Source organism: Hypanus sabinus, chromosome 2, assembly GCF_030144855.1.
Source record: "Hypanus sabinus isolate sHypSab1 chromosome 2, sHypSab1.hap1, whole genome shotgun sequence".
In the NCBI taxonomy this organism is placed as follows: Eukaryota; Metazoa; Chordata; class Chondrichthyes; order Myliobatiformes; family Dasyatidae; genus Hypanus; species Hypanus sabinus.
This window is the reverse complement of record NC_082707.1, coordinates 107,762,327-107,777,734: the sequence shown is the minus strand read 5'-3', so window position 1 is coordinate 107,777,734 and position 15,408 is coordinate 107,762,327. Positions and strand designations below refer to the sequence as shown.

General features: G+C 40.1%; 1 protein-coding gene across 3 annotated transcripts in view; it reads right to left on the bottom strand.

The window, feature by feature from the left end:
* Window positions 1-15,408, bottom strand: part of psen1 (presenilin 1) — a 138,818-nt gene that overhangs the window by 39,397 nt on the left and 84,013 nt on the right. For all 3 annotated transcript variants that reach the window (XM_059951664.1, XM_059951679.1, XM_059951672.1), the window contains one exon: window positions 13,166-13,386. In XM_059951664.1, the coding sequence (XP_059807647.1) occupies window positions 13,166-13,386 (221 nt within the window). The remainder of the gene's footprint in view (window positions 1-13,165; window positions 13,387-15,408) is intronic.

The following is a 15,408-nucleotide window of genomic DNA, read 5'->3' as shown; positions in this document are numbered from 1 at the left end:
ACAGATTTCTGAACATACTGAACATGAACACGACCTCACTATTTTTGGCTCTCTTTTTGCACTACTTATTTAATTTAATTATATACATTTTTTCCAGAGAAGAAAAAGGTGTGGGTCTACTGTATGTTTCATGATAAACTCTTTGTGGTGTTTGGACTTAGGATTTTTCTCCTACTCTTATTCCCACAACCTGGAATATCTAATGATTGAGTGCCTACCATTCTCCTCTATAATTCTGGCCATAAGATCATAAAACATAGGAGCAGAGTTAGGCCATTCAGCCCATTGATTCCACTCCACCATTCCATCATAGTTGATCCCGTAACCCCCATACACCGGTCTTCTTGTCATAATCTTTGACGCCCTGACAGATCAGGAACCTACCAATTTTGGCTTAAAATATACCCAGTTTCTTGGCCTCCACCAGAGTTTGTGACAGCTTTCCAGATTCACTACTCTCTGGCTAAAAAAATTTCTCCTTTACCACTGTTTTAAAAGGTCACCCCTCAACTGTGAGGCGGTGCCCTCTGGTTCTGAACAACCCCACCACAGGAAACATCCTCTTCACATCCACCCTATCTAGTCCTTTCAACATTCAGTAGATTACAATGAGAGCCCCCTGCATTCTTCTAAATTCCAGTGAGTACAGGCTCAAAGCTGCCAAATGCTCCTCATATGTTAACCCCTTCATTCCCAGAACCATCCTTGTGAACCTCCTCTGGACTCTCTTCAATGTCAATACATCCCTTCTGAGATATAGGGACAAATCTGTTGACAATACTCCAAGTGTGACCTGACTAGTGACTTATAAAGCCTCAGCATTATCTCCTTGTTTTTATATTCTATTCCCCTTGAAATAAATGGCAACATTGCATTTGCCTTCTTTACCGCAGACTCAACCTGTAAATTAACCTTCTGGGAGCCTTAGACGACGACTCCCAAATCCCTCTGCACCTCTGATGTTTGAACCTTCCCCCCATTTAGATAATAGTCTGCACTATCGTCCCTTTTACGAAAATGCATTATCATAATTTCCCAACACTGTATTCCGTCACTTTTTTGCCCATTTTTCCAAATTGTCTAAGTCCCGTTACAATTGCATTGCTTCCACAGCACTACCTACCCCTCCACCGATCATCGTGTCATCTGCCAACTTTGCCACAAAGCCATCAATTCCATTATCCAAATCATTGACAAACAATGTAAAAAGTAGTGGTTCCAATACTGACCCCTGAGGAACACCACTAGTCACTGGCAGCCAAGCAGAAAAGGCCCCCTTTTTCCCCCACTCGTTGCCTCCTTCCTGCCTGTCTGCATTCCTCTATCAATGACAGTATCTTTCCTGTAATGCCATAGGATTTTATCTTGTTAAGCAGCCTCACTGATCAAATGCCTTCTGAAAATCCAAGCAAATGACATCCATTGCCTCTCCTTTGTCCGTGCTCGTTACTTCTTTGAAGAACTCTTACAGATTAGTCAGGCAAGATTGTCCTTTACAGAAACCATGCTGAGTTTGACTTACTTTATCATTAGTCTCCAAGCATCCTGAAACCTTGTCCTTAATAATGGGCTCCAACACCTTCCCAACCACTGAGGTAAGGCTAACTGGCCAATAATTTCCTCTCTTTTGCCTTCCTCCCTTCTTAAAGAGTGGAATGACATTTGCAATTTTCCAGTCCACTAGGACCATGCCAAAATCAAGTGATTCTTGAAAGATCATAACCAATACATCTGTTATTTCTTCAGCAATTTCTTTTAGAAATCTGGGATGTAGTCAATCCAGTCCAGATGACTTATCCACCTCAAGACCTTTCAATTTGCCTCACACTTTTTTCCTTTGTAATAGCAATGGCACTCCTGCTCCCTGACACTCACAGACCTCTGGCACACAGCTAGTGTCTTCCACAGTGAAGACAGACAAACTATTTTCATATTTTCAAATGTTCATCCGCCATTTCTTTGCCCCCATTTCTACACCATCAGCATGATTTTCCAGTGGTGCATTATCAACTCTCACCTCCTTTTTACTCTTTATATTACTAAAATTTTCAATACCCTGTTTTATATTATTGGCTGGTTTGCCCTCATATTTCATCTTTTCCTTCCTTATGGCTTTTCTAGATGTCTTTTGCTTGATTTTAAAATCTTCCCAATCATCCAATTTCCCCACTTACCTTTACTTGGCTTTTATGTAGTCCTTAACTTCCTTTGTCAGCCATGGTTGCCTACCCCTGCCACTTAGAACAACTTCTTCTGAGGGACATACCTATCCTGCACCTTGTGAACTATTCCCAGAAACTTCAGTCACCTCTGTTCTGCTGTCATCCCCACCAGTATCCCCCTCTAATCCACCTGGGCAAGCTGTTCTCTCATGCCTCTGTAATTCCCTTTATTCCATTGTGATACTGATATATCTGACTTCTATTTCTCCCTCTCAAACTGCAGTATGAATTCAATCCATATTATGATCATTATCTCCTAAGGATTCCGTTACATCAAGCTCCCTAATAAGATCTGGGTTATTATACAATACCGAATCTAAGATAATTTTTCCCAAGTAGGCTCAACCACAAACTGCTCTAAGAAGCCATCTCATAGGCATTCAACAAATTCCCTTGCTTGAGATCCGACACGGACCTGTTTTTCCCAATCCCCTCGTATATTGAGGTCCCTCATTACAATTGTGTCATTACCCCTATGACATGCCATTTCCTGCTCCCTTTGCAATCTCAACCCCACATCTTGGCTTCTATTTGGAGACCTATATATGATACCCATAATGTTGCTTTTACCCTTGCAGTTTCTTAACTCCACCAACAAAGATTCAACATTCTCTGACCCTATGTCACCTCTTTCTAAAGATGTAATTCCATCTCTTACCAAAAGAGCCCCACCCGCAACTATGCCTTCTTGCCTATCCTTTCGAAACAAAATATATCCTTTGAAATTAAGCTCCCAACTATGGTCTTCTTTCAGCCATGACTTAGTGATGCCCACAACATTATAGTGACTATTCTCTAATTTTGCCACGAGTCTGTCCACCTTATTCCAAATGCTGCATGCATTTAAATACAGCACCTTCAGTCCTGCATTCTTCGCCCTTTTGAATTTTGCCTATGTGGTGTAATTTAGCTCTTTGCGCTGTCTGCATTTGTACCCAATCATTGGCTTGTCCTTCCTTACATTCTTCTTACGCCCATCATCTACTTGTAAACCTACTTGTACAATGTTGGAAAATGCATGGTGATACACTTTGGTGAAGAAATAAATGTGCAGACTATTTTTTAAATGGGAAGAAAATCCTAAAATCTGAGATGCAAAGGGACTTGGGAGTCCTTGTGCAGAACACCCTAAAGGTTAACTTGCAGGTTGATTCGGTGGTGAGGAAGGCAAATGCAATGTTAGCATTGGTGAGGCCCCACTTTGAGTACTGTGAACAGTTTTGAGCTCCTCATCTAAGAAAAGATGTGTGGCATTGGAGGGGTTCAGAGGAGATTCACAAGGATGAATCCGGGAATGAACAGGATATCATACGAGGAACATTTGATGGCTCTCTGGAATTTAGGAGGATGATGGGGGGACTCGTTGAAACCTTTGAAATGTTGAAAAGCCTAGACAGAGTAGATGTGGAAAGGATGTTTCCCACGGTGGGCAAGAGCAGGATAAGAGTACACAGCCCCAGGATAGAGAAGTGTCCATTAAAACAGAGATCCGGAGAAATTTCTTTAGCCAGAAGGTGGTGAATTTGTGGAATTTATTAACATAGGCAGCTGTGCAGGCCTGGTCTTTGGGTGTACCTATGGTAGCGCTTGATAGGTTCTTGATTGAACTTGGCATCAAAGGTTACAGAGAGAAGGCTGAGAAGTGGGATTGAGGAGGGGAAAAAAAAAGGATCGGCCATGATTGAATGGCAGAGCAGACTCAATGGGCCAAACGGCCTACTTCTGCTCCAATGTTATATGGTCTAAACCTGCTGGCTCATCCTCAGCTCTATCATACTGGTTCCCAACCCCCTGCCACATTAGTTTAAATCACTCCCAACAGCTCAAGTAAACCTGCCCTCAAGAATTTCAGGAGAGCAGCTGCCCTTAACATCAAAGCAACTTTTAAGAGAGTCCTGGTAAAACAGGGGACAAGACCATATAAAGTAAAAATCCTAGCCCTTCTAGCTCATTATTCCATAAGCTTTATGTGCTCTATCAACAACTGTTCTTCAACTACCAGGTCACAATATTTGTGATATTTGTACAATATCTGTTTTATTTGTTAATCCTCAGCAAATGAAGATAACCCATGACTGCATGCAGGAAGACCTAGAGAACATTCAGGCACTAACAAATAAATGGCAACTAATGGTCTCATCGCAAAAGTGCTAATGATTAACACCAAGACATGCAATGATATTAACATTGTTGAAGTCCTCTCAGTCAACATCACTGACTAAAATCTTTGCTTGTCTGGATGAGAGCAGCTCCAATGCAATAAAAATACTAGAGGAGAGGTCTGGGGGACTTCCGGTAAGATGGCGATTGCTTAGCTGCTCCGAACCTTTGTTCCGTTACTGTCACTATCTTTGCACTAAATGTCTCCATTTTTTAAACCTTAGTTGGGAACTTTTTCGATATCTCTTACTTGCCTGTGAACACATCTAACTTACAATGTCTAGCAAGAGTTCTAAATCCAGGAGAAAGGAAGCTACGGCTCTCTCAGACGAAACCCTGGCTGCGCTCGGTCAGCTCCGAGACGAAATTTTAAAGGAATTCAAAACCGCTTTCAAACAGTTGGAAGACAAACTGGATCGGATCAACGACAAGGTGGGCAAACATGCCCAATACTTATCTCGCATTGATTCGACTTCTGAAGATTTAGAAAGTCGTGTTCGATACTTGGAGACTCTCTGTTCCAGCTTAGAGGAAAAGTGTAACAAACTCCTTTTCAAAACGGTGGATCTCGAAAATCGCAGCAGATGCTGCAATCTTAGAATTCTTGGATTGCCAGAGGCCACCGAACAGGGATCAACAGTGAAGTTTTTCGCCGAGTTTCTCTGTGAGATATTCGGGAAAGATTTGCTTCCGAACCTGCCTGAGCTTGAACGGGCACACCGGGTCTACATTCCCCCCGGAATTCTGGGCTCCCGCCCGCGACCAGTAATCTTGTGCTTCCATCAATACCAGGTAAAACACCGTCTGATCGTAGAGGCACATTGCAGAGGTTCTTTTATTTTCCAGGATACAACCATTCGCTTTGTGGAAGATTTTGCTCCCCAGACCTTAAAGATGCGTGCTGAATTTAAAGGCGCAATGAAAGTGCTTTTTGATCATGGTTTTAAACCCTCTCTTCGTTCTCCTGCTGATCTACGAATCAAGCTTAACACTGGAAAATACAAGTGGTTTAAATCAGCGAAGGAAGCTGAAGCATTTGTGGCAAGTCTTCCGGCTATCCAGTCATCTTCGGAATCCGATCAGACCTCCTAAAATGGTGCATAAGTACTTCTTGTAGTAAAATTACTTTTTCTGGACTCAGACTTTACTTGAATCATTCAGACATTATTCATCGAAACTCTAAGGGCTGTTGACAATCTCTCCCTGGATTCGGTGTGTGTATAATCTATTTTTATTCTTGTACAACTTTATCTACAGAGTTCTACAACTGACTTTAACTTGTTTTGGAGGTTTGAAGTCTTTACTGAAGGCCTCCCTGTTTGTTGGTTCACAGTTTAATTGCCGATCTATTTTTCCTTCTTTTTATATTTATTTATTTTATTATACTTTTTTCTTTTTTTCCTTTTCTTCACTCCTTTTTTCTAATCTCTGAATTTTTTTCTCTCTTCTCTGTAAATAGTTGATAAATACTCATCTTGAATTTATAATTTTCCCCTTCCTCTCCTTTTTTTCCCTTTCTCTTACTTTATTCTTCTATAATTTTTCGCGGGCAGGTTAGTTTTGGTCCTCTTCCGATTTTCTCTGCATTAAGTTTTATATTCCTGCAGAAGGTGTTCTAATCTGTAGTTATGTTTTCTAGTGCATAAACTAGTTACTATTTGCTATAGTATTTATACGGAACTGCTGTTAATGACACAGATCTGGAAGTTGTATTTGGGTTAATTTTTTTGGTAGAGCTAGCTACTTGTTTTGGTAGCCGTCTAGTTTTGGGTTGTGTGGGTGGGGTGGGTTTTCCAGTTCCAACATCACTCACTGTATATATTATTTCTCTTTATTGCTCAGGACATGTATATGTTTTGATTTTACGAATCTATGTTTATATCTCTGCTCCCAGACTGCTATTGTACTGCTTGATTTTTTTATATGCCTTCTGCCTTTTATGAATTAGTAATCAATAATGGCTAGTGCACTTAAATTCGTAAATATATGGAATGTAAAGGGATTGAATCACCCTGTTAAAAGCAGGAAGGCATTTTCACATATCAAACAACTCAAAGCTGACATTGCTTTCCTTCAAGAAACTCATATTCGTTGTTCTGATAACTCCCGGCTTCTGTCAAAGTGGGCGGGTCAGCATTTTCATTCATCCTTTACCGCTAAAGCTAGGGGAGTCTCCATTCTTATTAACTCAAATATTCCTTTTGAACTCCATAATAAAATATCTGATACAAATGGCCGTTTTATTATTGTTTCTGGCAAACTATATAACACTAAAGTTGCACTAGCAAACCTGTATGCCCCCAACTTTGATGATGTTAATTTTCTTGAACATTTTTTTTCCTCACTACCAGACTTAAACTCATACTCTCTTATTCTGGGTGGTGACTTCAATTGTTGGTTAGATCCTAATTTGGATCGATCGTCCTCTGTTACTAGACCACCTACTAAATCTGCCTTAGCTATCCAATCATTTCTCTCTAATTATGGTATCTCTGATATATGGTGTTTCCTCCATCCCACGGAGAGAATTATTCTTTTTTCTCACATGTTCACCATACCTTCACTAGAATTGATTATTTCTTACTCGATAACCAACTTATTCCATTTGCCTACTCTTGTGACTATCAGAGTATACTGATCTCTGACCATGCCCCAATTACTCTCTCTCTGAATTTGCCTGGTCTCCCTCAGAGGAATAAACACTGGTTCAAACTTGATTCAACTTTACTATCGGATGATGATTTTTTAAAATTTATTAAGGATCAGATAACCTTTTATTTTAACACTAATACATCACCTGAAGTGCCATCCCAGATTGTCTGGGATGCCATGAAAGCATATCTGAGGGGGCAAATAATCTCTTACACAGCAAATCTCAACAGAAGATCCCGTGCAGATCGATTAGACCTCATTAACCAGATTAAAGAATTGGATGAAATATATGCCCAAACTAAGAACCCTGAATTATACAAGAAGCGTGTTGAACTCCAAACTAAATTTAACCTTCTGTCCACTCAGCCTGTCGAACGCCAACTTCTCGAAAGCAAGAGTCGCTTTTACATTCATGGGGATAAGTCTGGTAAATTCCTAGCCAATCAGCTGAGGCGTTCCAAAGCCAAACAACATATTACAAAGATCCGGAAGGAGAACGGAGACTTTACATCGGATCATTTAGAAATTAATGACGCATTTAAAAATTTTTATTCTCGGCTTTATTCCTCTGAATCTCTGAATGACAATATCTCTGTTGATCAATTTTTACAGAATCTGAATATCCCCTCACTTTCATCTGATTTCAAAGCCAAACTCAATGCGCCTATGTCATTAGAAGAAATATCTATTGCAATTTCTGCACTGTCCTCAGGGAAATCTCCTGGACCTGATGGGTTCCCTGTAGAATTTTATAAATCATTCTCTTCACTTCTTTCTCCTCAGTTACTTTCAGTATTATCTGACTCGTTTAATTACGTCAAATTGCCACTCGCTTTCAGTGAGGCATCTATTATTCTTCTTTTAAAAAAGGGCAAAGACCCAACAGAGAGTTCCTCATGTAGGCCGATCTCTCTGCTCAATGTTGATGTAAAGATCTTAGCTATGGTTTTGGCTCATAGATTAGAAACCGTTATTCCCTCCATTAAATCTGATGACCAAACAGGCTTTATTAAAAATCGTCTCCCTTTTTTTAACATTCAGCGTTTATTTAATATCTTATACTCACCTCCAACTGGGATTCCTGAATGTGTTATTTCCCTCGATGCGGAAAAAGCATTTGATCATATAGAGTGGAACTACCTTTTTGCAGTCTTAGAAAAATTTGACCTTGGCCAAAGTTTCATCTCTTGGATCCAGTTGCTGTACCTGTGTCCTACTGCTTCTGTTTTAACTAATTTTCAGAAATCCCAAGTATTTAACCTCAAACGTGGCACCCGTCAGGGATGCCCCTTAAGTCCCTTTCTCTTTGATTTGGCTATGGAACCTCTGGCGATAGCATTTCGAAACCGCCCTGAATTGACCGGGATTTGGAGAGGGGGTGTTGAGCATAAAGTTTCTCTCTATGCTGATGACTTATTACTCTTTCTCTCAAATCCATCTACATCCTTACCTCTAATGTTTTCACTTCTTGACCAGTTTAGCCAGATCTCTGGCTATAAATTTAATTTACATAAGAGTGAACTTCTCCCAATTAATAAAGAAGCACAAGAATTAACATTTCGTGATCTCCCTTTTAAAGTAGTCCATAATCAATTTACTTATCTTGGAATTACAGTCACAAGGAAGTTTAAAGATCTCTTTCGTGAAAACTTTGCTAATCTTTCATATGCGATAAAACAGAGTCTGGTACAATGGTCACCCCTATCTATGTCTTTGGTAGGTCAATTTAATGTTGTTAAAATGTATGTTCTCCCCAAATTTTTATACCTATTTCAATCTATCCCAATTTTTATTCCTAAATCTTTTTTTGATTCCTTAGACTCTATTATTTTGTCATATCTGTGGCAGAATAAGCGCTCTAGAAGTAATAAAATCCATCTCCAAAAATCTAAAAAAGAGGGTGGCATGTCTTTACCTAACTTTCGTTTATATTATTGGGCAGCTAATATACGTTGTGCTATCTTTTGGTCTTTCTTCCACGGCCAACCCGAGTGCCCTAACTGGGTGGCGATGGAGTTGAGCTCCACTAAAGAATTATCTATCTCTGCACTTCTTGGCTCTACACTCCCTAGTAGTCTGCCCAGATCAATAGCTAATCCTCTTGTTAGACACACTTTGCGTATATGGGCTCAGATCAGGAAATGCTATAGTTTCCAGGGGTTTTCCGTTTCCAGCCCTGTTGCTCATAATCATCTTTTTTTACCTACTACATACGATTCAGCATTCCAGGTTTGATATAGGAAGGGCATTAGACATTTTGAAGATCTTTTCATTGATAATCGCTTCGCTTCTTTTCAGCAGCTCTCTGTTAAGTTCAACCTGCCCAATGCTCATTTTTCAGATATCTCCAAATCCGACACTTCATTGCTCCTTTAATTCCTAACTTTCCTGAAATGCCTGCGAAAAATGGTATGGACCTATTTCTTTCCATGAATCCACTAGGTAAAGGCTTAATATCAATCATCCGAGATAGAACTAGCAGCTTTACGACGGGTCCCTATGGATAAAATGACCTGGGAGCAGGATTTAAATATCTCCTTATCTGAGGAGAGCTGGGATTCAGTTCTCAAATCGGTTAACTCAACCTCTCTTTGTGCTCGCCACTGCCTTTTACAGTTTAAAACTGTTCATAGAGCCCATATGTCTAAATCTAAACTATCTCGATTCTACCCTAGCATTAGTCCGCTCTGTGATAAATGCAAGAGGGGCATGGCCTCTCTCATCCATATGTACTGGTTCTGTCCTAGCTTGGAGAAATTCTGGAAAGATGTCTTCACTACGTTATCGTGTATTCTGAATCAGCACCTAGAACCAAACCCTTTAATTGCTCTGTTCGGTTTTTGGGGCGAGACAGATTTATGTCTGGGTCCGACCAAATGCCGAATATTATCCTTTGCCTCTCTCCTGGCTAGACACTAGATCCTCCTCAGATGGAGAGATGTTGCCCCGCCCATTCATGCTCAATGGCTTAACGACATCATGGCCTGCTTGGACCTCGAAAAATTTCATTATTCAGTTCTCAATTCGGATCTAAAGTTCCATAAGGTCTGGGGACCTTTTATCGAGTACTTTCATAACCTTCCTCTTGACTAGGGTTTTTTTTTCTTTTCGGTCCCTTGCTTTCAGCTCCCTTTTTTTTCTGGTAGAAGGCATTATTATCCTCTGTTGCTGAGTGTATTCACAGTCCTGACTCTCTATATTGTGCTGTGTTGTGGTTGGTCTGGAGTTGCTGTTGTTTTCTCTTGTGTTGTGGGGCTTGGGGAGGACGCTAAGCTTACTTGTCTTTAATTTAGGTGCTTTTTTGTTAAATCCTTTGTAGCATATTGTTATGGTATGCTTAATTTTGCACTGTTTTAATGTTCCTCATTGGGATTTCAGGTTTTTAATTTGTAAAATGTTTTGAAAAACTAATTAAAAAATAAAAAAAAATACTGGAGGAACCAGGCAGGTCAGGCAGCATCTATGGAGGGAAATGAATAGTCAATGTTTGGGGCTGAGACCCTTCAATAGTTTTGCAGAGGAGTCTTGGCCCAAAATGTCAACAGATGATTTTCCTCCATAAAAGCTATCTGAACTGCTGAGTTCCCCTAGCATTTTGTTTGCTTTGTTCAAGATTTTCAACACCTGCAGAATCTCATCATCAACTATTATTTGAGCTCAACGCCATCCAGGACAAAGCAAGTCTGTTAATTAGCACCTCATTAACCAATCCAAACATTCCCTCCACCACCAACCTGTGCCACATACAAAATGAGCTCCAGTAACTGACCCAGCATGACCTAAATCTGTGATAAGAGCAACAGGCTCACAGAAACGGCAAACTCTGCACTTTTACTTCAAGTGGTGCACCATGGCTCAGAAATATATTAACAATCCAGATCCTGATATTGCCTACCCAATAGCACCTTCACCAGAAAGGCTGGAATGGTTCACAGGTGATACCTCACCTCCTCAAGGACAATTAGTAAACTGATGAACCACAGATCCTGAGAAATTATTAAAAGTTTCAGTGAACCAAATTTCAGCAAATCTAGCTATTATGGGTTGTCACCAGATAAACGAGGGTCTCGGATGATGGAAAAATATTGGTTCTTGATAGCAAAAGTCCCCTCCAGCCTCGCCCTACACTTTGATGGACTCAATGGAAATGGGCAATGAATACTTCAGCACTGCTCCTACATCAAGAACATTTACACATATTGTTCTTTTTACAACAGACCCTTGTCCCTTGTCCCAACAGCTCACTCAGTGTGTTCCAAGAGACACAAATCATTTTGTATAGCACACGCTTGGCCTGCTATACCACAAATTAACCGACAGCTGGATACCAGATGGCCTACTGGCTCAGAGCAGCAACAATAACAATTCTGGCATCCTCCATTACCTGCACAACACAGGAGGACAGTGCACACAAGTAAAACAAGCCATAGACTGATCCTGGCAAGTCCCGAGGGAGGGAAAAGAGAGCTGCTTTCCCATTGCTTATGTAAAATGCTCATGTAAAAGGTGAACAGAGGGATAAGCTAAGGTAGAAATCCCAGATCACCACCTGAGACTAAATTTCCTCTTTTCCTCAAAGAACAAATCTCTCCCAGAATTTTGTTCCCATTTAATTGAAATATAGCTTTATAAAATTAACAAACAACATTATCTGATCTATTACCAGTTCCAATTAAAGAATGACTTTCATTTTTCAACACCTTCCTCCTCTTTTTAGGACATCATTGCTTTCAGTCAACTATCTGCAGTACTGCAGTGGATCCTGTTGTCAGTTTACTGAGTCTCACACAGTAGTAAAATGCAAGAGTGAAGTAATGAAAACAATGTCAGTGACTGCTTTGAAAAGTGTCATAGGATCTTTTAATTCTATTCAATAAAGCAGAAAAGCTCACAGTTCCAGGAACCCTTGTTTGCTCCTGACTTTGGGTTCCTTTGTGGTAATTCCATCTCTGCCCCATGACTATGTGGACTTCCAAGTGATGTGGTTTCCTCACATGGTCTGGTAGGTTAATTGATTGCTGCAAAGTGCCCTCAGTGTAGGGAAATCTCAAAAAAAAAATCAAAGGGAAGTTGATGGGCAGGTGAAAGCACAAACTACAGCAGTATAGGGAAATGAAAACTCTCAATTACTTTGCTGACAGCTAGCATGGACTCAGTGGGCTGAAGGGTCATCTTTTGTGTCAAAGAGATTAACATCTTACCCAAAGCTAAACACTGACACTTACTCAAAACTGTTTTAGAGTGTCAATCTAGATTTACATTCGTCTTTGCAGTGAGTCTCGACTTCCTCCTTAGTGAGAGAACATCATTCATACCTGTTATCAGGGATTCTAGATCCTCACCTCTTCATTAAAAATACATGACTTGCATCCATGATCTAAAGCATACAAAAATCACATTACCTCAAATATGTCTGTTCAGTTTTAAAAAGATAACTGGCAGAGAACCATAATGTTGCTGCTCATCCAAAAAGAGTCATACAAAAAGAGCTCCTTTTCCCCGATTGCCATGCTGACCTGGTGTCATTTTACCAGCATCTGACCTATAGCCCTTCAAGCTTTCCCTAATAGTGTACATCTAATCCAATCTCGTGCTCTTCAAAAACTGCAACAAATGGCTAATGGCAAATTCCATAATCATCTACCTGGTAAGAAATGGTATCAGGATAGTAGTTATTCAGAAAAACTGCACATGAAAACATGAATAACACACATATAGGAGTAGGCATTTGGCCTGCTTCCATCATTCAATGTCGTGGTTACCTTTGCCTTCTCCTCACGTCTTGACCTCCTCAGTATTAACTAAAATATTTCAGGTCCAAGAACAGATGTATAATAATGGACAATTGTCATAATTTATTTGTGCAGGTAACTATTAAATATCTATTTTTGGACAAATATGTACCTATAATCACTGTAATTGTAATAAGTTTTAAAATTTGTTCAGAATTCCTGGACACATTTTAAAAACAACTTTGCTTTTCAATGCAGGTCACCAATGTCAGAATCCCCACTCATCAAGTAAAGTTATCAGACCTGCTTATCTACTGAACTCATCCTACCAGGTGTTTAGATGAACTGCAGGATGCCATTCATTCATCATAACAAACTTCAGCCATTATTAGATCTTACCATATATGGAAATCACAGCCAGGATGAGCCAAGCAGTCCATTCTGGAAGATACTTGATGAAAACTAGGGCCATCAAAGCACTGATCATAATCAGGTAGGCCTGTTGCAATCGAAGTGGCCCCTTCCAGTGAATACATATCATTCCAACCACCCCAAAGTTCCAGATTATCATTGCTAATGTGAAGACATCCATAGCAACATTATACGTTTTGAAGACTTCCCTGTTAAAGAGAAATAACATGATTGTGGCTTACTGAATAAAACAGACTATTTCTCTGTATTTGATCAAAAAAGGCTGCAGAAGGTTGTAAACTCAGCCAGTTCTACCATGGGAACTAGCCTCCTCAACATCCAGGACATCTTCAAAAGGCAATAACTCAAAAAGGTGGCATTCATCATTACCCAGTACATTCCCTATTCTCATTACTACCAACAGGAGCCTGAAGACACACAATCAGAAGTTTTAGGAAGAGCGTATTCCGCTTGGCAATCAGATATTTGAATGGACAATGAATGTACACCGACTCACTATATTTTCCCACTCTCTTTTTGCACTACTTATTTAATTTGATATACACACACACACACACACACATACACACACAGAATCAGGTTTATTATCACCGATATGTGTCATAAAATTTGTTAACTTGGCAGCAGTGGTTCAATGCTATACATAATCTAGAAGAAAAAAATAATAAAATAGATCAATTACAGTATACATATATTGAATAAATTAAAAATATTGCAAAAACATATAATATATATATTTTTTAAAGTGAGGTAGTGTCCAAAGGTTCAATGTCCATTTAGGAATCGGATGGCAGAGGGGAAGAAGCTGTTCCTGAATCGTTGAGTGTGTGCCTTCAGGCTTCTGTACCCCTACATGATGGTAGCAGTGAGAAAACGGCATGCCCCGGGTGCTGGAGGTCTTTAATAATGGATGCTGCTTTTCTGAGACACCACACCTTGAAGATATCCTGGGTACTTTGTAGGCTAGTACCCAAGATGGAGCCAACTAAATTTACAACCCTCTGCAGCTTCTTTTGGTCTTGTGCAGTAGCCCCCCACCCCTCGCATATCAGATGGTAATGCAGGCCGTCAGAATGCTCTTCATAGTACATCTATAGAAGTTTTGAGTGTATTTGTTGACGTACCAAATCTCTTCAAACTCCTAATGAAGCATGGTCGCTGTCTTGCCTTCTTTATAACTACATCAATATGTTGGGATCAACATATTTAAACTGCTCACTCTCTCCACTTCTAATCCCTCAATGAGGATTGGCATGTGTTCCTTTGCCTTACCCTTCCTTAAGTCCACAATCAGCTCTTTCATCTTAGTGACATTGACTGCCAGGTTGTTGCTGCGACACCACTTCACCAGTTCGCATATCTCGCTCCTGTACGCTCTCTCGTCACCATCTGAGATTCCACCAACAATGGTTGTATCATCAGCAAATTTATAGATGGTATTGAGCTATGCCTCGCCACAGACATGGGTATACAGAGGGTAGAGCAGTGGGCTAAGCACACATCTCTGAGGTGCACCAGTGTTGATCGTCAGTGAGGAGATGTTATCACCAACTCGCACAGATTGTGGTCTTCTGGTTAGGAAGTCAAGGATCCAATTGCAGACTGAGGTACAGAAGCCCAGCTTCTGTAATTTCTCAATCAGGATTGTGGGAACAATGGTATTAAATGGTGAGCTCTAGTTGATGAACAGCATCCTGACATAGGTGTTTGTGTTGTGTTGTCCAGATGGTCTAAAGCCGCATGAAGAGCCATTGAGATTGCATCTGCCATTGATCTATTGTGCTGATAGGCAAATTGCAATGGGTCTAGGTCTTTGCTGAGGCAGAAGTTCAGTCTAGTTAATGACCAACCTCTCAAAGCATTTCATCACTGTAGATACGAGTGCTACCGGGCAATAGTCATTAAAGCAGTTCACATTATTCTTCTTAGGCACCAGTGTTACCAAACTGTAATGCTTTAGAAACAAACCAGCAGCAATAGAGTTCACACTGGAGACTGGTTTTGATGTTAAAACCACTATCTTTATTAGTAACTACTGATAATATTGTAACTTAAACAAGATAAACAAAAGTTAACAGTGTTATGTGTATAAATGTCTGTAAATATAACTCCCAAACTATTGAGCCTGGGGGAACAAGGCTTAGAGTCTTGAGATGGTAAAGTAGGAAAGTTCAGTAATCCAAGGACTAAATGATGGGAGAGAGATATCT